The 20,050-nt window shown below is 62.3% G+C and overlaps 12 protein-coding genes across 12 annotated transcripts; 6 read left to right on the top strand and 6 right to left on the bottom strand.

The window, feature by feature from the left end:
- Window positions 1-22: 22 nt before the first annotated feature.
- OSTLU_32981 (predicted protein) lies at window positions 23-766 on the bottom strand (the record flags this gene model as incomplete). The annotated part of the gene is made up of 1 exon (XM_001419058.1): window positions 23-766. One exon carries the CDS (start codon window positions 764-766, stop codon window positions 23-25), a length of 744 nt encoding a protein of 247 aa, XP_001419095.1.
- A 411-nt stretch (window positions 767-1,177) lies between these two features.
- On the top strand, window positions 1,178-1,570 carry OSTLU_32980 (predicted protein; the record flags this gene model as incomplete). The annotated part of the gene is made up of 1 exon (XM_001419266.1): window positions 1,178-1,570. One exon carries the CDS (start codon window positions 1,178-1,180, stop codon window positions 1,568-1,570), a length of 393 nt encoding a protein of 130 aa, XP_001419303.1.
- A 504-nt stretch (window positions 1,571-2,074) lies between these two features.
- On the top strand, window positions 2,075-3,217 carry IDS (isopentenyl diphosphate synthase, putative chloroplast precursor; 4-hydroxy-3-methylbut-2-enyl diphosphate reductase (ISPH) (LYTB); the record flags this gene model as incomplete). The annotated part of the gene is made up of 1 exon (XM_001419265.1): window positions 2,075-3,217. One exon carries the CDS (start codon window positions 2,075-2,077, stop codon window positions 3,215-3,217), a length of 1,143 nt encoding a protein of 380 aa, XP_001419302.1.
- A 179-nt stretch (window positions 3,218-3,396) lies between these two features.
- On the top strand, window positions 3,397-3,771 carry OSTLU_32978 (predicted protein; the record flags this gene model as incomplete). Its single annotated transcript, XM_001419264.1, has 1 exon — window positions 3,397-3,771. The coding sequence occupies one exon, from the start codon at window positions 3,397-3,399 to the stop codon at window positions 3,769-3,771; it is 375 nt and encodes a 124-aa protein (XP_001419301.1).
- Window positions 3,772-4,034: 263 nt separating this feature from the next.
- Window positions 4,035-4,964, top strand: OSTLU_32977 (predicted protein; the record flags this gene model as incomplete). The annotated part of the gene is made up of 1 exon (XM_001419263.1): window positions 4,035-4,964. One exon carries the CDS (start codon window positions 4,035-4,037, stop codon window positions 4,962-4,964), a length of 930 nt encoding a protein of 309 aa, XP_001419300.1.
- Window positions 4,965-4,968: 4 nt separating this feature from the next.
- On the bottom strand, window positions 4,969-8,712 carry JMJ3501 (predicted protein). Its single transcript, XM_001419057.1, has 3 exons — window positions 8,648-8,712; window positions 6,701-8,556; window positions 4,969-6,661 (listed from the first exon to the last, which is right to left on the bottom strand). Exons 1-3 carry the CDS (start codon window positions 8,696-8,698, stop codon window positions 4,984-4,986), a joined length of 3,585 nt encoding a protein of 1,194 aa, XP_001419094.1. The 5' UTR covers window positions 8,699-8,712; the 3' UTR covers window positions 4,969-4,983.
- Window positions 8,713-8,871: 159 nt separating this feature from the next.
- On the bottom strand, window positions 8,872-9,102 carry OSTLU_32975 (predicted protein; the record flags this gene model as incomplete). Its single annotated transcript, XM_001419056.1, has 1 exon — window positions 8,872-9,102. One exon carries the CDS (start codon window positions 9,100-9,102, stop codon window positions 8,872-8,874), a length of 231 nt encoding a protein of 76 aa, XP_001419093.1.
- Window positions 9,103-9,611: 509 nt separating this feature from the next.
- On the top strand, window positions 9,612-10,395 carry OSTLU_42708 (predicted protein; the record flags this gene model as incomplete). Its single annotated transcript, XM_001419262.1, has 2 exons — window positions 9,612-9,733; window positions 9,969-10,395. 2 exons carry the CDS (start codon window positions 9,612-9,614, stop codon window positions 10,393-10,395), a joined length of 549 nt encoding a protein of 182 aa, XP_001419299.1.
- A 172-nt stretch (window positions 10,396-10,567) lies between these two features.
- OSTLU_32973 (predicted protein) lies at window positions 10,568-12,159 on the bottom strand. Its single transcript, XM_001419055.1, has one exon. It carries the CDS (start codon window positions 12,062-12,064, stop codon window positions 10,583-10,585), a length of 1,482 nt encoding a protein of 493 aa, XP_001419092.1. The 5' UTR covers window positions 12,065-12,159; the 3' UTR covers window positions 10,568-10,582.
- Window positions 12,160-12,436: 277 nt separating this feature from the next.
- OSTLU_16384 (predicted protein) lies at window positions 12,437-15,220 on the top strand (the record flags this gene model as incomplete). Its single annotated transcript, XM_001419261.1, has 2 exons — window positions 12,437-12,450; window positions 14,281-15,220. 2 exons carry the CDS (start codon window positions 12,437-12,439, stop codon window positions 15,218-15,220), a joined length of 954 nt encoding a protein of 317 aa, XP_001419298.1.
- A 92-nt stretch (window positions 15,221-15,312) lies between these two features.
- Window positions 15,313-17,625, bottom strand: OSTLU_93111 (predicted protein; the record flags this gene model as incomplete). The annotated part of the gene is made up of 1 exon (XM_001419054.1): window positions 15,313-17,625. One exon carries the CDS (start codon window positions 17,623-17,625, stop codon window positions 15,313-15,315), a length of 2,313 nt encoding a protein of 770 aa, XP_001419091.1.
- A 113-nt stretch (window positions 17,626-17,738) lies between these two features.
- On the bottom strand, window positions 17,739-19,670 carry OSTLU_50194 (predicted protein; the record flags this gene model as incomplete). The annotated part of the gene is made up of 2 exons (XM_001419053.1): window positions 17,739-18,452; window positions 18,528-19,670. The coding sequence occupies 2 exons, from the start codon at window positions 19,668-19,670 to the stop codon at window positions 17,739-17,741; spliced, it is 1,857 nt and encodes a 618-aa protein (XP_001419090.1).
- Window positions 19,671-20,050: the final 380 nt, after the last annotated feature.

Here is a 20,050-nt window from a genome sequence, read left to right as displayed (position 1 = left end):
GAAATATATTGAGCTTCTACTTCTAGATGATGCGACGACGGCGCTTAGGCGTCTTTTGCCGGGCATGCTCGGCCTCATCGTCATTAAGCGGACGCTGGGTTCCGTCTTTGTACGCCACGTACGGTTCGATGTTTGTGTCGCCGAGAGGCGTGACGTGCAGCGCGTATCCACCCTCGGGCCGCGGCGGCGCGCTTGCACGCCTACTAACGCGTCGCAAACCTTGTCCGCGTTCACCCACGTTATACTCCAAGCGTTCGAAAAACTCTCGAACCAAAACCCGCTCTTGTTTGCGCGCCAATTCGCTCGCCTCGACGAAACGTTTCGGCTTGGCGTCTCGTCCGTGATCAAAAGCGCTCACCGTTTGAAACTGCGGCATCGTCGGCACGTCCGCGACGTGTCGCTCCCCCGTTCCGATGTCCACGCTTCCACTCGCTCGCTCCATCGCCGCCTCCGTGTCGTGAAACAGCGTCCTATTCGCCTTGACAGCCTCCTCCTCTCTTCGTTTCAGCGCCAAAATCGCCCCGACGCGTTGCTTTCGAACGCGATACTTCGCCGCCAACGCGTCCACGCTCCACGTCACCGGATCTTCTCCGTGCATCGCGTACATCTGCGTCTTCGCTCGATCGCTCAGCCGCGCGTTCGCTTGATTCACCCACCGTTCCGCCGTCTCGCCGCTCTCCGTCAAGTCGTACACCCAGCCCCAGCTCTCCCCGCGCGCCCCGCCCGCGTCCGCCGCCTCCCGAACCTTTCGCGCGCCGTCCCGCATCGTTCGTCGCGCGCGCGCCTCGGGCGTCTCCGTCGCCTCGCGCGCGTCCGCGTCCGTCGTCGTCGCGAACGCGCGCGCGCCGTCGCGAACGCCGAGGGTAAAGATCGATCGCGCCTCCGACGTCGCCGCGACGCCGCGCGCGGACGTCGACGCGCGGTCGGCGACGCGCCGCGCGAGGCGCAACATGGCGCTTCGCGCGCTCGGGACGCCGACGCGCGACGTCGCGCGCGCGCGTGTGCCGGCGCGCGCGCGAATCGAACGTCAATCCTCGACGCGTCGCTCGCGACGCCCGCGCGCGCGATGGGCGACGACGCGCGCGACGCGAGCGACGCGCGCGCGAGCGCGTCCCGCGACGACGCGAACGACGCGAACGACGCGAACGACGCGACCGACGCGAACGACGAAGATTTCATGGCGCTCATTCGCCGCGCCAAAGCCATCGCGAACGTCGCCGAGGCGGAAAAGCGCGACGCCGAGCGCCTGCGACGAGCCGAGCAGCGCTGGGGACAGGCGATCACGCGCGACGGACGACGGTACTACTTCGATAAGATCGAGCGCGGGACGGTGCAGTGGGAGTGCCCGCGCGAGCTCAAGGGGACGCGGACGCGAACGCTTCGCGCGGACGTCGTCGAATCCCCGACGCTGCCCGACGGCTGGCGCGAGCTCAGGAGCGAGACCGCGGAGAAGATTCCGTATTATTGGAACATGCACACCGGGCTCGTGCAGTGGGAGCGGCCGAGGAACGAGGCGCTGGCGGTCGCCGTCGTCGTGCCCGCGCGCGCCGCCGGCGCGGCGTCGCGGTAGTCCGACGACGGCGGTCCGTCGTCGTCGTCGCTCGAGCGCGCGTCGTTCGATCGTGTAATAACATTGCGTGTAGATTAGCGTCGCGCGTCGCGTCCGCGCGCGTCCGCGCGCGTCGCGCGTCCATCGTCCGCGGCGGCGCCGTCGGCGCCGAGAGATTTCGCCAAATGATGGCGAAAACAGCCGTCTCGTGGATAACGCGGATCCGCGTCGCCATTCGCGCGCGCACGCGTCCGAACCGCACTCTTCAGTCGCAGCGCGCGCGCGCGCACGCAAACGATGCTCGCGCACCGCTCACCGACGTCCGCGACCGCCGCGATCGGTCGCGCGCCCGACGCGCGCGCGAATGGATCGCGAATCAAGACGCCCTCGACGCGACGCGCGACGACGACGCGCACGAACGCGGCGCCGAATCTGCCGTTCGACCCGCGAGAGTACCGCCGTGACCTCGGACGAACGTCGCAGTACAGCCGAAAGTTCCTGAACGACGAAGAGGCGGCGACGAAGATGGCGAACGATGGGATCTCGTACAGCAAGACTGGGTTGGTGGCGAAGATGAAGGAGAACGGGTTGTCGTACGTCGAGGACGGGATCACGTTTAAGCTGGCGGACGCGTACGGGTTCTGCTGGGGCGTCGAACGCGCGGTGCAGATGGCGTACGAGGCGAGGAAACAGTTCCCGGAGGCGAAGCTGTGGATCACGAATGAAATCATTCACAACCCGACGGTGAACGACCGGCTGAGCGAGATGGGGGTGAACTTTGTCGAGGAGACGAGCGACGGAAAGGATTTCAGTGGAGTGAAGCGCGGAGAGGTGGTTATTTTGCCCGCGTTCGGCGCGAGTGTGCACGAGATGAAGTTTCTGGCGGATAAAGGGGCGAACATCGTCGATACGACGTGCCCGTGGGTGAGCAAGGTTTGGAACGCCGTGGACACGCACAAGCGAAAGGACTTTACGTCGATCATTCACGGCAAGTATAGCCACGAGGAGACGGTGGCGACGGCGAGTTTCGCGACGACGTACTTGATCGTCAAGGATATGAGGGAAGCGAACTACGTGCGCGATTACATTTTGAAGGGCGGCGATAAGGCGGAGTTTATGGAAAAGTTTAAAAACGCCATGTCCCAAGGCTTCGACCCCGACGAAGACCTCGACGGCGTCGGCATCGCCAACCAGACCACCATGCTCAAGGGCGAGACCGAGGCGATCGGAAAGTTGTTCCAGTCCACCATGATGGAAAAATTCGGCGTTGAAAACGTCGACCAACACTTTGTCGTCATGGACACCATTTGCGACGCGACGCAAGAGCGTCAAGACGCCATGTACAAGCTCGTCGACGCCAAGCCCGACATCATGCTCGTCGTCGGCGGCTTGAACTCCTCCAACACCCAACACTTACAAGAGATCAGCGAAGACAAAGCCATTCCGAGCTACTGGGTCGACACCGCCGATCGCTTAAACGCCGACACCAACTCCATCTCCCACAAGCTCGCCCACGGCGAGCTCGTCACCACCGACGGTTGGCTCCCCGCCGGCGACGTCGTCATCGGCATCACCTCGGGCGCGTCCACGCCGGACAAGGTCGTCGAGGACGTCATGGACGTCGTCTTCGCCACCAAGCGCGCCCTCGAGTCCGCCGTCTCGCGTTAACGCGTCGTTTATAATATAATCAAAGCCGCTCCGTCGCGCGAAATATCTCAACCGCCAGCGTGTCAATCGCGCGGTGCACTTTTTCGCGATCGCGCCCTCGCGCCGCGCCGCCGCGTCCGCACTCCGCGCCGCGCGCGCGAATCGCCGTCGACGACCGACCCGCGTCGCCGCCGCGTCGCATGAGTCCGACGCGCGCGCGCGCCGCCGCCGCCGCCGACGCCGACGCCGACGACGCCGACGCGCTCGCGGCGTGTCGCGTCTTTCTCAAGCTGCGCGCGCTCGCCGTCTGGGACGATCTCGTCGGACGCGAGTGCGACATCACGCTCGTGGGCGATCGCGAGCCGTGCGCGAACGCGCGGTTCGCGGGCGTGGACGCGCGCGAGCGAGCGTTCGCGATGGAGGCGCTGCGAGGCGCGCTCGGGACGCACGCGAGGGCGCGCGTGCGGTGCGAAGACGTCGTGTCGCTGTCGATGCGGCGACGCGATCGAGAGAGCGCGGACGAGGACGAAACGCGGACGATGACGTGCGATTCCGACGATGAACGCGCGCGATGAGGACGGCGGGCGCGCGCGCGGACGCGGACGCGGAGACGCTCGCGGCGACGAGACGAGCGAACGAGCGGCGACGACGGCGACGGCGACGGCGACGGCGAGTGTATGATGGTTGAGGATTAATATGTGCGCGCGAAATGCGCCTGTACTTTTTATGCGCGATCGACGCCGAGGCGTCGGTCGCACGACTTTTGTATGAGTATGACGCTTCTTCTTGTAAAACATGGCAAACAATTTTCCAAACGAACGCCCGCACACCGCCGCGCATGGCGCGCGAGTTCCCGGGAAGGGTTCCCGGGGAGGATGGAACGTTGATCGCCTACCGCGGTCGCCGTCCGGGCGCGCGCGCGTCGGGCGTCACGGTGTTCGTGAACGGGCTGAGCAATGAAAATTTCCAGCTCGTGCGCCTCGCGGACGAGTGCGTCGCGCGCGGGCGATGCGCGCTGGAGTTTGATTTCAGAGGGCACGGGTGCAGCGAGAATCCACGCGATTACGCCCTCGTGAGCGCGAAAGCGTTCGCGAAGGATGCGTGGGCGTGCGTCGATGAGTTTTGCTCGAGGAGCGGCGTCGAGCGCGAACGAGACGTCGATTTGGTGTCGTACTCGTACGGCACGCAGGTGGCGCTCGAGATGATTCGATGCAGACCTGCTGTCATTCGTTGTCACGTGAGCTTGCTGGGGACGCCCGAGCGCATTCTCGACGGGCTCGTCGGGCGTCGAGGCGCCGACGTCGTCGTGTCCATCGCGAAACGCGTCGTCGGTTTGAAAGCAACGAGCGCCGTCGTCGGGGCGTCGCTTCGCTTCGCGGCGACGTTTCCTCGATTTGTGTGGGCGCTGTCGCGAGTGCTGGGCTATTTGAAGAGTTCATACGCGGCATTCGCGCCGTTTTTCGCGCATTTGAGCCGCCTGGACGCCGAGTGTTGGGTGCACTGCGTCGTGGACGGCCACGAAAACGGCGCGATGGATGTTTTGAAGGATGCGAATCGGACGTGGTATTGCGGCATGATTGAGGGTGACTGTGATTTTGCCGCGCCGCGTCGCGTGGTGCGCTCGTGGGAACGGTATTGTGATTTTTTCGTCATCCTTCCGGGCGTCGCGCACGACGGCTTGCGCAGTCACGGCGACGAAATTGCGGCGCTCGTTCGCGATGTTTTCGAGCGCGCCGAAGCTTCTAAAGCTAGTAGCTCTAATATGTAGTCTATCGCTAGTTTCTAGATTAGATGATGTCGCGGCGATACGCGAGGAGAAGCGCGTCGAGCGTTCCCGAACGAATCGCATTCTTCATATCTTTTCGGTCCTTGTCTACGAGCGACTTGGAGTTGCGCACCGGGCCCCAGCGAGGTCGACCACGCTCGTGAACGACGGCGCACGATCGTCCGTCGGCGAGATTGAGCACGCCAAGTGTTTCGCTCATCATAGACTCTGCGAGTTCTGCGTCCTCCACCGCTCGCGGATCCGCCTTTACCGCGGCTTGAATTTTCTCGACGAACTCACAGTTTGAGTCGTCAGCCAACCAAGACTCGAGCTTGTCGATGCTTTTACGAGCCTCGGCGACGCCATCTGCGTCGAGTGCGTAGAATTCGGGCGAATGATTCGCCAAAACTCGCAACGACGTTAAACACCGCGCAAAGCGATACGCGTCGCCGTCTGTCGCGCCAACGCGCTTCAAGTCATTCAGCATCTTCACGAGTGGCCGCATCGCGTTCGACCTAGCCTTCTCCGTGTCGCTCAAATCTTCACGAACGAAAGCGTAGAAGATGGGTGGTTCGCACCATCTCGCCGCGCGTCGCTGAAAGTACAACACTTCATCCATGTACGCCAGCGAAAGCCGGCGCTCTTCACACATCACGCAGTCGCGTACGGTGAGCACACAGTGTATGATATTGGGAGGTGATAATAAAGGTGGCCCTCCAGCCTCGAGCGGAGCGACCCAAAACGTTGGACATGGATCTTCGGCGTCGTCGCTCGTCGCGGCGCCGTCGAACGCCTTTGGCGACGAAACGTCAAGCGGCGCGCTCGATGGGTGGCACATCTCGCTCGCCGTGGGATAATAATGATCCGGCGTATCGAAAAGATCCAGTGCGCAATTTTTGTAAGATTTATTCATCTCTGCGTCTTGCGCCACCCACGCGTAGTCTTTCCTCTGGGCGAAAATGAACAACTTCACCACGGGTTTCCCCGTCGGCCCGAGCAACACGTCCTCCGCCGCCTCCCCCGCCTCGGGCAACCCGACTTGACACACAAACTCCCCACAGTCATCCAAGTGCCACCACGTCATCGCCCCTCTCGCGCTCACGCGCGTCGCGTCGTCTAAAAGCCTCCCCGGCGCGTCTTCGCCTTCGATTCCAAAAAATTCCTCCTCGCTCGGCCACTTCAATTTCCTCGACAACACCGGCACCGCGGTGTCCTCGCGATGAAACATTTGTAAATTCAGCGGCTTTTCATTCGCCGGGTCGACGACCTCGGCGAACGACGTCACGATCGTCATGTCTCGATTGCTCAGCACGTGCGTCCCCGGCGCGCCCCAACCGCTTCGCATGGCCACCTTGCCGCGCTCGGCGTCAAAGTTTGAGAAACTCGACCGCGTCGCCCACGCGAGGCCGTCGCGCGCCGTCCCGATCGCGTCGAACACTTCGGACGCGTACTCTGCGCTCGCGCATATCACCGGCTCGCCTCGAGCGATGCGCGCGCGCTCGTCGTCCTTCGTTCGACACACCGGGACGAGTCGACACTTTATTCGACGCGACACGCCGGCGGTGTTTACGACGTCGCCGAGGTTCCATCGCTCGAGCAGGGACTTGAGGGAGACTGGGGCGCGCGCGTCTTCCTCGGAGACGCGCGCTCGAGGCGTGGACGCGTCGGTGGCGTCGCCGCGGGGTCGTTTGGACGCCATGCTGTAACGCGCGCTGCGCGGGGCGAGGGAATAACATTACAAGGTTGCGCGCGCGTCCGCGTTTGATTTGATTTTCTCGCGGTGCTTTTGCAAGCGACTCGCGCATTGGTCTCGCGTGACGTCGTGCGCGGATAACGCTTCGGCGAGCTTTTTGCCCGTCGCCGCGTCGACGCCGCCCAGGCGCTCGACGGCGACTTCGAAGTCGGCGACCATCTCGGCGGTCCAGCGCCGCCGGGTTTCGCACTTGGCTCGCTTGCGCGGAAGACCGCGCGCGGTGAAAGCATCGTCGGCTTTCGATGCGACGATGCGCGTGGGGGGTGGAGACGCGAGTACCGCTCGCGTCGGCGGCGGTTTTACGGTTTTCGGCTTTGGAAGGACGACTTTCGGCTTGGGCGGCGGCGCTCGATTGACGGCGACTCTGTTCACATTGGCCGAGAAATCTACGCGCGCTTTCGCGGCGTCGTTCTTGGTTTGTATGCCGTCACCGAAGAACAGTGCTTTAATGAGCTCGCGAAGTCGTGAATCAACCACGCGAATCTCTAAGGTTCTCTCCCCCGCCGCGCAATCACAAGCGTCCATGGCGTGTCGAAGGCATCGCACCGCCGTCGGTAGACACTTGCATCGCACGACGGAGAGAAACGGCATCGCTTTGCAGCGAATACAGCACGCATCGTCGTCCTCGTTAGGTGCTTGAACGATTTCTATGTTCAATCCACGACGCACGAGGGAGGCACGATAAATTTCTTCATCGCTCAAAATCGTTTCGAGCTCCTTGCGAAGCGTCGATACGATGGCGCCCATGGCTTTACTCTTCACCAGTCGAGCGTTCTTACCCAGAACTTCGACGAAGGTTTCGGCGGCGCGCGAAACGAGGCGATGATGTGCAAACACGGCGTTGCGTTTGAACGATCCGGTGCTGTACACGTCGATGGCTCGACGGCCGAAATCGAGCCAGTTGACATGACCGAAGTTCACCGCTTCGGCGACGTTGAAACCGTGGGAAAACCCGGCGTGGTAAGCACGAGGGAACGTCACGACAAACTCCCCAGGCTGTTGCACCGTGTGCACGACCTTGACGCCATGATCTACCAATACTCCAGGTGGGACGATCGTGACGATTTGATGTAAAATATCTGGCGCTTGCTCGAATAGGCGCGGCACCGTCGCCCGAGCGCAATTCTCGAACGCCTCCGCGTCGCTTCCTGGCACACCGTACCACGTCTTCGCCGCCCCGCGATGCAAATAGTTAAGCGAACACAAGAAATGATCCTCAACGTGCCAGCAAAACGTGGCGAAAAGCATGCCAAGATACAACCAAGGCTTGGTGAGTCCCGGAATGTCGTGCTCGACGACGCGCAATAAATTAAGCGGATGCGAGTACAAATGCTCGAAATCCCACGGATGCTTCTCCCCGTTTTCGTCCACCCCGAACCCGGTACCGAAAATCTTGGTATCTAAATCATTCCCGTACTCGACTCGCGCCTGCTCGCTCCGCGTCTCCACCATATCCCAAAACGCTCGCTCCAGCGCGTTCGCGTCGTTCGCGTCGACGTCCGGACGTTCCTTCGCCCACCGTTCCTCATACGCCTTCGCCATCGCCTCGTACTCCCCTTTCGCGTACTCCTTCCCGAACTGAAACGTCCTTCCCTCGCTCAGCGAGTGTACGTTCTGCAATTTCGTCTCGAATCGCGCGTCGTCTCGCCTCCACGCCTCGCCGTTCCACCTCGGCGCCGCGCCTCGCGGCGGTATCACCTTGCATATCCCCGCTTCGCGCGCGCGCGCCTCGATCGACGACAGGTACGCGATCGGGTCCGCGAACTCCTCGAGCGTCGGACGGAACGTCGGCGCGCTCGCGATGTCCGCCGTCGTCGTTCGCGACGGTTTTCTTTCGGAATCCTGCCGTCGTCGGTATCGCGCGTCAGTCGACGGTTCGCGCGCGCGGCGCGGCGCGGCGCGGCGCGGACTCGCGCGGCATCGCGTGGCGCACCTTTTCGGACGTCGACGCGTGACGCGCGTCGACGTCGCGGCGCGCGCTCATGGAGGTCGCGGCGGCGTGTGCGGCGCTCGACGCTCGGCGACGTAATCGACGCGGCGAAATTCGCGACGGCGCCGACGCGGACTCGAGTCACCGAAGGCGTCGACATCATCCATCGGAATCGTCTTCGATCGCGCTTTATCGCATTACATTCGCGCGCTCGCGCCGCCGCCGCGTCACGGCCGGATCCCCCCCGCGTACGCCACCACCACGATCAGCGTCACCCCCAGTATGACGTTCAAGAAAATGTTCGACGGCATCGGCTTCTCCGGCAATCCTCCCAGCCCGACGCTCTCGCCCAGCAACTTTTTCCGCATCTCCGGCGAGATCTCTCCCGGTTTGCGCTCGCGCGGCGCGCTCGCCGGCGCCGGCGGCGCCGCCGCCGGCGCCGCCTCGGCGGGCAGCATCGCGTCCAGCGCCCCGATCGTTCCCGTCGTCGTCGCCGTCGTCGTCGTCGCGCCGGTTTTTTTCGTCCACGCGTCGATCCATCGCTGCGCGTCGTCCGCGTTCGACGCGCGCGTCGTCGTCGCGCCGCGCGTTCGTCGTCGTCGAATCGTCGTCGTCGTCGCGCGCGCGCGTCGGCGCGGCGTCGCGGCGACGCGCGCGCGCGCGGAGAGCGTCGCGGCGCGATCGAGCGCCGCCGTCGGCATCGCGCGCGTCGATGAGTGGCGCGTCGACGCGCGGCGCGGCGTCGCGATCGCGGGCGGATCGCGAATCGCGATCGGTGCTACTCTACGAGCCGCGCGCCATGATCGCGCGACGCGACGCGCGTACACGGCGTCTCACTGTATGCGCATACACCCGCCCGACGCGGTCGAGCCGTCCGCGTCAGCGCGCGCGCGCGACCGTCACACGCCGCCGCGACGCCGACGACGACGCGACGCGACGCGGCGACGAATCGAGCGTAAATCTCGCCATGGGAATCAACGACCACGACACGTTCACCGGGCTCGCGCCGCTGCACAAAGCCGCGGCGGACGGCGATCTCGAAAAAGTGATCGCGCTGCTCGACGACGGCGCGGATGGGAACATCAGGGCGTGCGGAGAGGTGCGTCCGAAGCGAGGCGCGCGCGACGCGATGGTGGATGAATTCTTTGATCGGACGCGGGCGTCGGGTAGGGGCGGAACGCGTCGCGGGGGGGGAAGAAGGGGGAATTCGATGCGATGGTGGACGGTTGGGGATTGGAGATCGCGGCGCGCGGCGCGGACGCGAGCGAGACGGAGGCGAGCGATGACTGACGGACCGCGGTGTGGCGGTTTAACGCGTGCAGAGTAATGCAGGGAAGACGGCGGCGATGTTTGCCGCGAGCGGTGGACACGTGGACGTGCTGAAGGCGATGCAACGCGGGCCGTCGTTGCTCGATCTCACGGCGGAGGACGGCGGGACGCCGGCGATGAGCGCGGCGGCGCACGGATTCGGCGACGTGCTGCAGTTGATCATCGATAAGAAGTGCAACTTGAACGCGCAGGATGAGGATGGGTGGACGGCGCTCATGTACGCCGTGTGCGCGGGGAACGTGGAAAACGTCGCGAGACTGGTCGCGGCGGGCGCCGACGTCAAGATTAAAAACAAGGATGGCGACGACGCGAAGAAGCTCGCGACGGGGAAGAACAAGGATAAGCTTCTGGCCGCTTTGAGGGGTAAACTTGACTCTATCGGTGAGGGTAAGGGAGGCAAGAAGGGATGCGTCATCATGTAATCGACCGATCGGTTGTCGACAAACGCAGAGACATTCGTCGAGCGTCGATTCGATCGACGCAGTCGTCGCGCGCCGCCGGCCTTATTATCGTCGCGACGACCCACACTTACATTTCAATAACCATGCACAGACGACTGTTGTACTCGCAAAATATCTAATCTTCTAACGTTAATATCACAATCGAATGTTACGCCGCGAGCGCGCGCCGCGGCACTCTTCTGGGAAGCGCCGCGGAGAACGCGCCGTCGTCGTCGGGTTGTCTCTCATGCACCACCGGCTCGTTCGGCGGACGAAACACTGCGCTAAGCCCGAAATCTGGATCGGAATCGTCATCTTTGATGTCGGCCGCTCGCTTCGTCTTCGAGGCCTCCCGGGCTGTTGGCGCCTCGCCCGCGGCGGCGGCGCGAGAATCCGGAGACGCAGTTCCGCCCGCGGCGACATCGTCCCCGAACGAGAGCCTATCTAAGTCGCGCGATGAACTCTTGGTGTCGCGTATCAATCCGTGCGACAGAATCGACGCTTGCGATTTGGCTAATACCTCGGCGGCTTTGTCGCCCGACCGCGACGCGTCTTCGCCGCCTCGCCTCTTTTCGATCACCACCCCCGGTGACGACTCGATGCGTTCGATGAGAGTATCCTCGTACTCTTCTTCTGCATCTTTTTCCTCGTCGCGCACGCCGAGCTCGCGGTGCGCACCTTCAACGAATCGCTGTACGTCATCCTTTGCCGACGAGCGCGCTCGGCGCTTTATTTTTTCTATTTCCCGCTCGCGTCTTCGCCATGCCTTCGGCGCCATGGTGCGCAAACTCGGGTCGTTGAAATCAACGCCGTACTCGTCACCGTCGACATCCAACGCGCGTGCGTGCTCATCGCTGTCATCACCGTCGTCGCCGTCGTCGTCAAAGCTATCCTGCGATTTCGGCCCATCCGCGAGAGAGAGCCCAGCCCTTGAGACGTCTGTGGAATCTTCTGTGGTCGTGGGACGCTCGTCCATCTGATTTGAATCTATCGCATGCGTCTGCGTCGAATCATCACGAGCGTCGACGCGATCGGCGTTCGATCTCCAATAATTAAAATGCACGTCGTCCCCGAAGATGATACCCGCGCACACGATGACGACGAGCACGACGATCATGAGAATCCACCAACACCGCCTCTGCGTCGACCGCGCCTTGAGGACTCGCGCGCGTTGCTTCTGCTTATCCTCTTTCGCCGCTCTTTTCGCCTCTTTCCGTCGTTCACGCTCTTCTCGCTTCGCCCGTCTCTCGCTCTTCTCGTCCTCCGGCTCAACACCAACCCGCGCCGTCGTTTCTTCGAGCAACGGCCTTCGCTCCGCCTCGAGCGCGCGTTTCGCCGCGAGATGATCACCGACGCGTTTTTTAAATTTGTTCGGATCAAACTTCGGCTTCCCCGCCGGCGTCGTCGCCGTCTCGTACTGCGCGCGCGGATCGTCCTCAACCTTCTCCGCGCCCGAATCATCGCTCGCGTCGCGTTCGTCCCCCGCGCCGTACTGAACCAGATTTCGCAGCGACTTCGGCGCGGTGCGTTTCGTTTTCGTCGCCGAGACGTGGCGAAGCGAGTTGGGCGCCGGCGCGCCCGCGTCGTCGCTCTCGTCGTCGCCAACACCCTTCGGCTTCGACCCGCAGCACGGCGCGCACGCGTTCGGCATGGCGCGCGCGGCGGCGGTCACGTCGCGATCAGTCGAACATTTGCGTTGTTGACGCTCGAGATCGCGCGCGGCGGCGAGCGAGGGCGCGGCCTCGGCGAGGGCGCGTGTGAGGACGCCGCGAGACGAGGCGATTTCAAAGCGCGGCGGCGCGCCGCGGGCTACTTGCAAAGGCTAATAAGACTATATATAGGGCGCGCGACGGGTCAGGCGGGTTCTTCGTCGGACGACGAGTCTTCGATATCGAGTTGAAGTCGTTCGGGGAGGAGGGAGCTCGGTGCGGGCGGAGCGTCGTCGTCGGGCGGCGGCGCGGCGACGGATTTCGACGAAAACGCGTCGCGTCTTTGTCTGTCGCGATATTGGTCCTCGATCTCCATGGATGCGTCGAAGTAATCGGCGGGAGATTCGAAGTCTTCTCCAATCGACATTCCGCCGTGGAAATCGGCGAAGACGCGTTCGCACGCCGCGCGTCGGTCGCCCGCTTGTACGGCTAACTCGACGGCTTCGCGGCCGTCAAACGAGAGCGCTTGGTACCAATCCCGCGAGTTCGATGACTGACGCAAATCTTCCACGGAACCGACGAAAGGGCACGTGCGCACGCCTTCCGTGAGTTCTGCTAACGAATCGCACTTGTGCGGGTTGTAGTCTTTCATGGCGCCCTCCAAGCCGTAGTGGTGTCGAATCGCGTACGTGTGCTCGCCTTGGTACGCCTTCATTCGCCCCTTCGGAAACACGCCGCGACGCCAGAACTCGAGAGCTTCGTTCACCGTGAACCCGATGCCCTTGAAGAACAGGTTGAGTTGAAACCTGTCGTGCCACTTTAAGTGTGCATCTCGGCGTAAATCTTCCATCTTGTTTCGAATGCACGGAGGAAACGGTCTCGTGGCGACGTCGCGATTGACGTTTGAGTCAAGCGCTTTGCGCGCGCGACGCAATTCCGCCCCAGGTCGCGTCTCGATGATCGCTTCGACTTCACCGTCGGCCTCGATCGCAATAGCGTGTTGCGCCACGCCACCCACACGCTGCGCGCGACGTCGCTCGCGCCTCGCCTTTGCGAAATTGAACCCGTTGGGTGCCGATATTTTCGGCAACTCGCTCGCATCCGGCTGATACGTGCGCACGATTCGCAGCGCGTTCGATCGACACTTCGGATCGAACGCCATCGGCGCCTTCCCCGTCGCCAACCACGCGTGCATCTTCCGCAACACCCGATCGCAATCTTCCCGTATCTCTCGCGCCACCGCCTCCGCGTACGTCTCCGCCAACTCTCGCTTCGGCACCAACGCGTACCCGTCTCGCATCCGTCGCACCGCTCGCCTCGCCACCGCCCGCCCCGCCCGCTCGAACGTCATCCACACGTCTCCCTCCTCCTCGATCGCGTAGTCGCAATCCGGCTTCAAAAACCGCGCCGGTATCTCGCGTTCGCCGCATTCGACGCGCGCCTTCGTCAAGTCGCGCTCCGCGCGCGCCAACCACTCCGCCCCGTACTCCCACCGCTCCAGCCTCCGCTTCCGCTCCACCGCGCAGAACGCCATCTTCACCATCGCCAGCGACGTCCGATCGCCGACCTCGTCGTCCGCGAACAGCCCGCGCGCGACCTCGGCCGCGTCCGCGTCGCGAATCGCCCACGCGTCGTCGCCGTTTGCCCCGTCGCTCGCGCGCGCGTTCGCGCGCACGTGCTGAATCCCGTACAGCGCGTTCAACCGCGTCTTCGCGCGTCGCACGAGCGTCTCCACGTCGACGTCCGCGCCCGCGCGCGGCATCGCGCGCGGCGCGCGCGCGCGCGCCGAGGTCTGCGGCGAACCCGCGCGCGCGTCGATCGACGATCGCGCGTCGACCCTCGCGCGAGGTTCGAACGCGAACCTCGGATTCGGGTTCGATCGCGGGCCGACGCCGTGGATAACGATCGCGCGCGCGCGACGTCGCCAGACGACGACGCGCGAGCGCGCGCGCGCGATGCGAGCGATGCTGTCGACGCGGACGACGGCGACGCCGAGAGCGACGCCGCGCGCGGCGCGGCGCGGCGCGACGGCGACGCGCGGGCGCGCGATGACGCCGACGATGGCGACGGCGACGTCGAGGATGACGACGACGGCGGTGGCGACGACGCGCGGACGACGACGCGCGCGAACGGCGGCGTCGAACGATGACGACGCGAACATCAAGGCGGAGAACACGGCGGAGGACGTGACGACGACGGAGCTCGGTGGGAACGTGAGACAGCTGCTCGGGTTCAAGGGCGCGGCGGAGACGGACGACGTGTGGAAGATTCGCGTGCAGCTGACCAAGCCGGGGACGTGGGTGCCGCTGATTTGGGGCGTCATGTGCGGGGCGGCGGCGAGCGGGCACTACGAGTGGAACCTGGATAACGTCGGGAAGGCGCTGCTGTGCATGACGATGAGCGGGCCGTTTTTGACGGGGTACACGCAGACGATCAACGATTGGTACGATAGAGAGATCGATGCGATCAATGAGCCGTACAGGCCGATCCCGAGCGGGTTGATTTCGGAGAATGAAGTCAAGGCGCAGATTGCGGTGCTGTTGGTCGGTGGATGGTTGTGCGCGCTGCAACTCGACCGATGGTGCGAACACGATTTTCCAATCGTGTTGGCGCTGTCGCTCTTCGGGTCGTACATATCGTACATTTACAGCGCGCCGCCGCTGAAGCTCAAGGCTGAGGGCTGGAAGGGGTGTTACGCTCTTGGCTCGTCGTACATCGCACTGCCGTGGTGGGCGGGTATGGCGACTTTCGGGCAATTGACGCCGGACGTCATGTTTTTAACCGTCCTCTACTCGATCGCCGGTTTGGGCATCGCCATCGTGAACGATTTCAAGTCCATCGAAGGTGACCGAGAGCTCGGCTTGCAATCGCTCCCCGTGGCGTTCGGCATCGAGAAGGCGAAGTGGATCACGGTGTCTACGATCGACATCACGCAGCTCTTCGTCGCGTGCTACCTGCGCGCCATCGGCGAAGAGACGTACTCAAACGTCTTGTTTTGCTTGATCTTCCCACAAATCTTCTTCCAGTTCAAGTTCTTCTTGCCGGATCCCATCAAGAACGACGTCAAGTATCAAGCAAGCGCGCAGCCGTTCTTGGTGTTTGGTCTGCTCACGACGGGCTTAGCGTGGGGTCATCACATCAACGCGCTCGGCATGTAAGCGTCGCCTGCGATTCATTTAAAATTTTTGTAATCGATGTTTTCCATCGAGTGCGCTTAAATTCATCCTACCTACTGTTCATCTAAGGTGTACTAGGTCCTCGCGTTCGAGGGGATACCGTCTCGCGGAATCTCATGTCGCTTACTCGGTCGCGTGAAAACTTTCGCCGAAGCGCTTCGCGGTGCGGCGGCGTCGTACGGGCCCACGTTCGGGTTCGCTGAGAACACTACGGGCATTTTGTCGCTTTTTGCCGCCAAACCGAGCGTTCCTTCGCGTAAAACCGCCCGTTCGTACGGACCACGATGTGTTTCGTAACCTTTCTTCTTTCGCGCCGATCCACCCGCGATTATAAAGTCCTCCGCTTTGGCTCGCCACCCCTCGCGATCAAGTTCGTCATCTCCGAAGCTGTCGACGTCAACAAACTTAGCGACGATAGGCTTGTGATTTTCTCTATACTCGCGCCACCGCGCGCGATGCGGCGCGATGTTCACGCTCTCAAGACTGTCTTGGGCGTCGGTTGGTGTCGGCGGCGATTCCTCTTCCGCGGGCAGCGTCTGCGTTTCAACCACCCTCGAGCGAGGGAAATCCGCCTTGTGATGTTCAACCTTTTGTCGAATCACCTCGCGCTTCTCCGCCGCACTCGGCTGCTTGTTGCGCGATAGCAAATACTGCATCGCCGCAGGCTCGGTTTTCACGAGGTGATCGAGCGTGGAATCCGCAAGCTGCGACGCCCCTATCGCCCGACTGAGCTGCATGTCGCAAAGCGCGGCTACGGCGCCGCTATTCACAAAGACGAGCCAGCGCTCGTGGGATCCGGGGAACGAAAGCCGCTCGTCGACAAAGATCGCTGGGTTTTCTTCGCTTTTTTCCGGCATGGCTGATGGCTTAACTGATACCGCATCCCACGCGGCGCGAAGCATTCGCGTGGCGCCCAAGCGTATGGACTCTTCTTGTTCCGACAGCCCTCTGCTCGCCGAACGCAGCACGTCGTCCGAAAGCAAGTATCGCACCGTCTTCGTCAAAGGCCATATCTCGTTTTCGTCGATCGAAACAAAAGCGCGCACGGTTCGCACATGTTGTACGAACAAGTACGCCATCCACGAAAGCGTACTCGCGCGTAGAACACTGTCGCTACTGACGAGCATTTCAAACACTCGCTTGCCGACGCTCTTGTTTTCGCAATTCAGCGTCGCTTCGTATAAGATGCGGCTCGCGTCTTCTCTGATGATTGCGTCCGTCTTGTGCGACGCGAGCACCATCAATCTTCGGTCTAATTTGAATTGTGTCACTGAAAGCACGGCTTTGTCATTTCGTCGCCGTATGGCTTCTCTGTCATCTTCGTCTTCTTCCTCGCGCTCGCTGGCTTCGTCTCCGTCAACGGTGCTTTCATCGGTCTTCAACACCCAACGCTTGAACAACATTACGACGGTGCCGACGCACCCGGGGCCACGAACAGCCTCAGTCCAGTCCGAACCCATGAAAGCCTCCACGGGGTCGAGTGCGGCTAAACTCGTTTCCGTCGCTTTCGACAAGCGCTGCGCCGTCGCGTAAGTCGATTGATTCACCAACGGGATGACTTCAGCCGAGAAATTCACCGTTGATAACAACGTGTCCAAGGCGCTCAGGGCGGCGTACAACACCTCGGGCTTGTCGTCCGGTCGACTCAAAACTTTAGACAACGACTCTAACGCGTGCGTCTCATCGCGAAACGTCGGCGAAAAGTTGGACTGTAATGGAAAAAACACCTGCCGCGACAAGTACTTGTCAACGGCTTCCCCGGATGCCTTGAGTGGTAACGACGTCGACGTCGCGAACGCCGCCAAGCACTGCGCGTACGTTTTATACCCAAATGTCCGCTTTATCCTCGCTAGCGCCATCTTCCACTCCCACGTCCGCACCGTTCCCCAGGCCTCTTTCAACTGCGCGTCGGTGCTGCACAGTAATGCGGCGCCGAATGGCGTCTTCGCCAATTCGCTCACCGCCTCGCACGCCCCTCGTCGACAATCCACGTCCTCGTCGCTCATCAACCGCCGAAGCGCGCTCACCGCCCCTGGACTTCGCATTATTTCGTATATTCCACGCTTCGTGCCCGCCATCCGACGCACCGCCGCGCAGAATCGTCGTCGCCGCGCCGCCGTCGTCGCCGCGCCTCTCGCCGCCGCGCTCGCGGTGATTTTCATCGTCTCCCACTCGCTCTCGTTCGACAGATTATCGGCGCTGACGGTGACGCGAGACACGCCTTGGCGCAACGGCGGATCGCGCGCGTTGCGATAGTGCGGCGCGGCGTCGCCATCGCCGTCGCTCCGTGACGATTCACTCCATGACCGTTGCGACGTGCTCGCATCGCTCGAGGCGCGACGCGACGACGCGCGACGCGACGCGGACGACGAGCGGTGCGAAGACATCGTTGCGCATCGACCGGGACGTCGAGCGGCGCGCGAAGAGGGTCGACGTCGAACAGTGCGGCGCGTTGAGCGAGTTTGAACGATACGCGCTACGTACAAGTTGTATTAAAGCTCTACGCGGGGACATCCGAGGACGCGGCGCTCGCGCTCGAGGTCGCCTCGATGTCCGCGTCGTCGTCCGTTTGAACGTCTTCCAAGTGTTCGGTGGAGATGATGTCGCTGGTGAGCTTTCTCAAATCTTCCACGGCGATGGTTCCGTCGTCCTTGATGAGACCGCTGAGAATGTTCACCAACTCGATTTCGTCGCGTTCGTCGATTTGATCGGCGCCGAGAACGTCGCGCACGCGTAACAGCTCCTGCATGGTGATCTTACCATCGCAATCCGCGTCGAGGACGCGGAGTTTGTCGCCGATGCGCTTCTCCACTTCTTCAATGTCTTTGCTCGCGGATTGCAACATCTTGTCCACGCGAGCGCTGACTTGGTCGGCGAGCTGATGCGAGAGTCGAGCCTCTTCGTCCACTTCCGCGGTGAGGTGCTCGATGGCGCCCTGGTCCGCGGCGATTTCTTCAGCGGCGCATCGCGCTTCTTCGACGCGGTCGGCGTATGCGTCTACACCCTTCTTGACGAGCATCATCAACTCGGTGCGTTCAACGCAGACGGATGACGTGTCGGAAACCATGGTTAGCAAACGCGAGAGCTGCGCGGCGCGCTTTGCGCGCTTCTCGCGTTCGTACGTCGCCTTTTCTTCATTGCGAATGGCCTTCTCTTCATCATCGCCTGATGCGTCGGCGGAAGGCGCGGCCGCTTGCTTCGTCGAAGGCGCGCCCTCCATCTCCTCCGCCGCCTTGTCGACTGTTTCTGTTTCCGTCGTCTCCGGCGCCGGCACGATTTCTTCCTGCACGGCTTCCGTTTGTTTTTGCTCCTCCGCGATGATTTCTTCTTCGCGCTTCAAGAACTCCATTCTCTTCGTGTAATCTTCCTTCTTCGTTGGCGTATGCGTGGCCAAACCTTCGTCAACCGCCGCGGAAGTGATGACGTCCTCGGGCAACGAAGCCAAGGTGTCGGTGATATCTTGGAACACCTTCGTCTTGGCATCCTCGCCGCTGGACTCAGCTGTGATGACAAACGCACGCGAAAGAAGTAGGAGAGTCGATGGGAGCTTATTCTTCAGGCTCAACTCGAGCCAATCCTCGAGTTGCTTGATTAAATCTTCCCGCTCGCACTCCCATCGCATCCCGCGCGAGCGCGCCGCGCTTCGCAGTTCGCTCGTCGTCATATTGCTCAATCCCTCGAAGTAGATCATCTTATCGTCGTTCTTGATCTCACGAAGCTTGTTTCGAAGCTGAAAACGCAAGAAAGTATCGGTGCCGTACGGCGCGATACCGACAAACTTGCACATGTTCACCAACTGCGCGCGATTGACTTGGTACAACGTGAATTCGTCGTTGAAGAGCTTTGAAAACTTCAAAATGTCTTCGTTCGTCACCTTGGCGCCGGAGCGAATTTTCTTCATAAAAACGTACAAATCATCGGCGCGATCGCGCGTGACACCGTCGCGCGAGTGCTTCAAGCCTTTGGCCATCATTCGAACCGTGTCTTGTAAAAATCTCGCCACCTCGAGCTTCGCCTTGAGCTTCTTCTTCAACTCTTCCTCGTGCTTCAGATCGTTTCTAAACGTCGTGGGAAGCATGTTCGGAAACAGCTTCAGAGCTACGGGTAAGAAGACTTCCATGAATGGAATCAACACGAACGCCGCGAAAGGCACCAAACGAAAGACGTCCGCCGTCGTGCGCGTCAGCTGCTTTCGCTCTCGCCTCGACAACTCCGATCCGCTCATCAACCGCCAAGACAACCGCGACGCGATCTTCACTTCGACCCAGAGCAGCTTTGCGCCGGACCAATAGTGATGCATCTCATCCTTGACGTGTCCCCAGCTGTGCTTGATGCCACTCTTCCACTCTGCGCGCGACATTTTACTCAGCGAAACGAACCAAGGCCCGAACGACGCCGCGTACGTCACCCCACCCACCGCCGACGCGTACATGCGCTCCCACGCCTTTAGCTGTCGTTCTCTGTGCAACTTCGATATTTCCGCTCGCGCGCGATCGAGCGCGGCGATGTCGACCTTGACCTCCTCCGTCGGTTCGTCCTCCGCCGCCGACTCCTTCAACGGCTCCGCCGCGAACCCGCGTCGCGCCGTCACCGTCCACGCCTCGCGCGCGCGTCTCCCTTCGCCCGCGCGTTCGACGCGCAGCTCACACCATCCATTCCACGTCCGCATCGTCGTCGTCGTCGTCGTCGTCGTCGTCGTCGTCGTCGTCCCGCTCGCCGCGAACCCGCGCGTCCCGCTCGCCGCGCGCGTCTCCGTCCCCCTCGCGCGCGCGCGCGCGTCTCCGCCCGTCTCGCGCGCGCGCGCGACGCCCC

This window comes from Ostreococcus lucimarinus, chromosome 8 (assembly GCF_000092065.1).
Source record: "Ostreococcus lucimarinus CCE9901 chromosome 8, complete sequence".
Lineage (NCBI taxonomy): Eukaryota > Viridiplantae > Chlorophyta > Mamiellophyceae > Mamiellales > Bathycoccaceae > Ostreococcus > Ostreococcus sp. 'lucimarinus'.
The sequence above is the reverse complement of the archived record's forward strand: the minus strand, read 5'-3'. Positions and strand labels throughout refer to the sequence as shown.

Excerpts from the sequence above, each read along its gene's own strand:
- JMJ3501 (XM_001419057.1), bottom strand. The coding sequence starts at position 8,698 with ATGAGCGCGCGCCGCGACGTCGACGCGCGTCACGCGTCGACGTCCGAA. Across the intron at positions 8,557-8,647 it reads ACGCGTCGACGTCCGAAAAG|GATTCCGAAAGAAAACCGTC; the intron begins GTGCGCCACGCG and ends CGACGACGGCAG. Across the intron at positions 6,662-6,700 it reads GCGGACGCGCGCGCAACCTT|CATGGCGTCCAAACGACCCC; the intron begins GTAATGTTATTC and ends CGCGCGTTACAG.
- OSTLU_32973 (XM_001419055.1), bottom strand. The coding sequence starts at position 12,064 with ATGCCGAACGCGTGCGCGCCGTGCTGCGGGTCGAAGCCGAAGGGTGTT.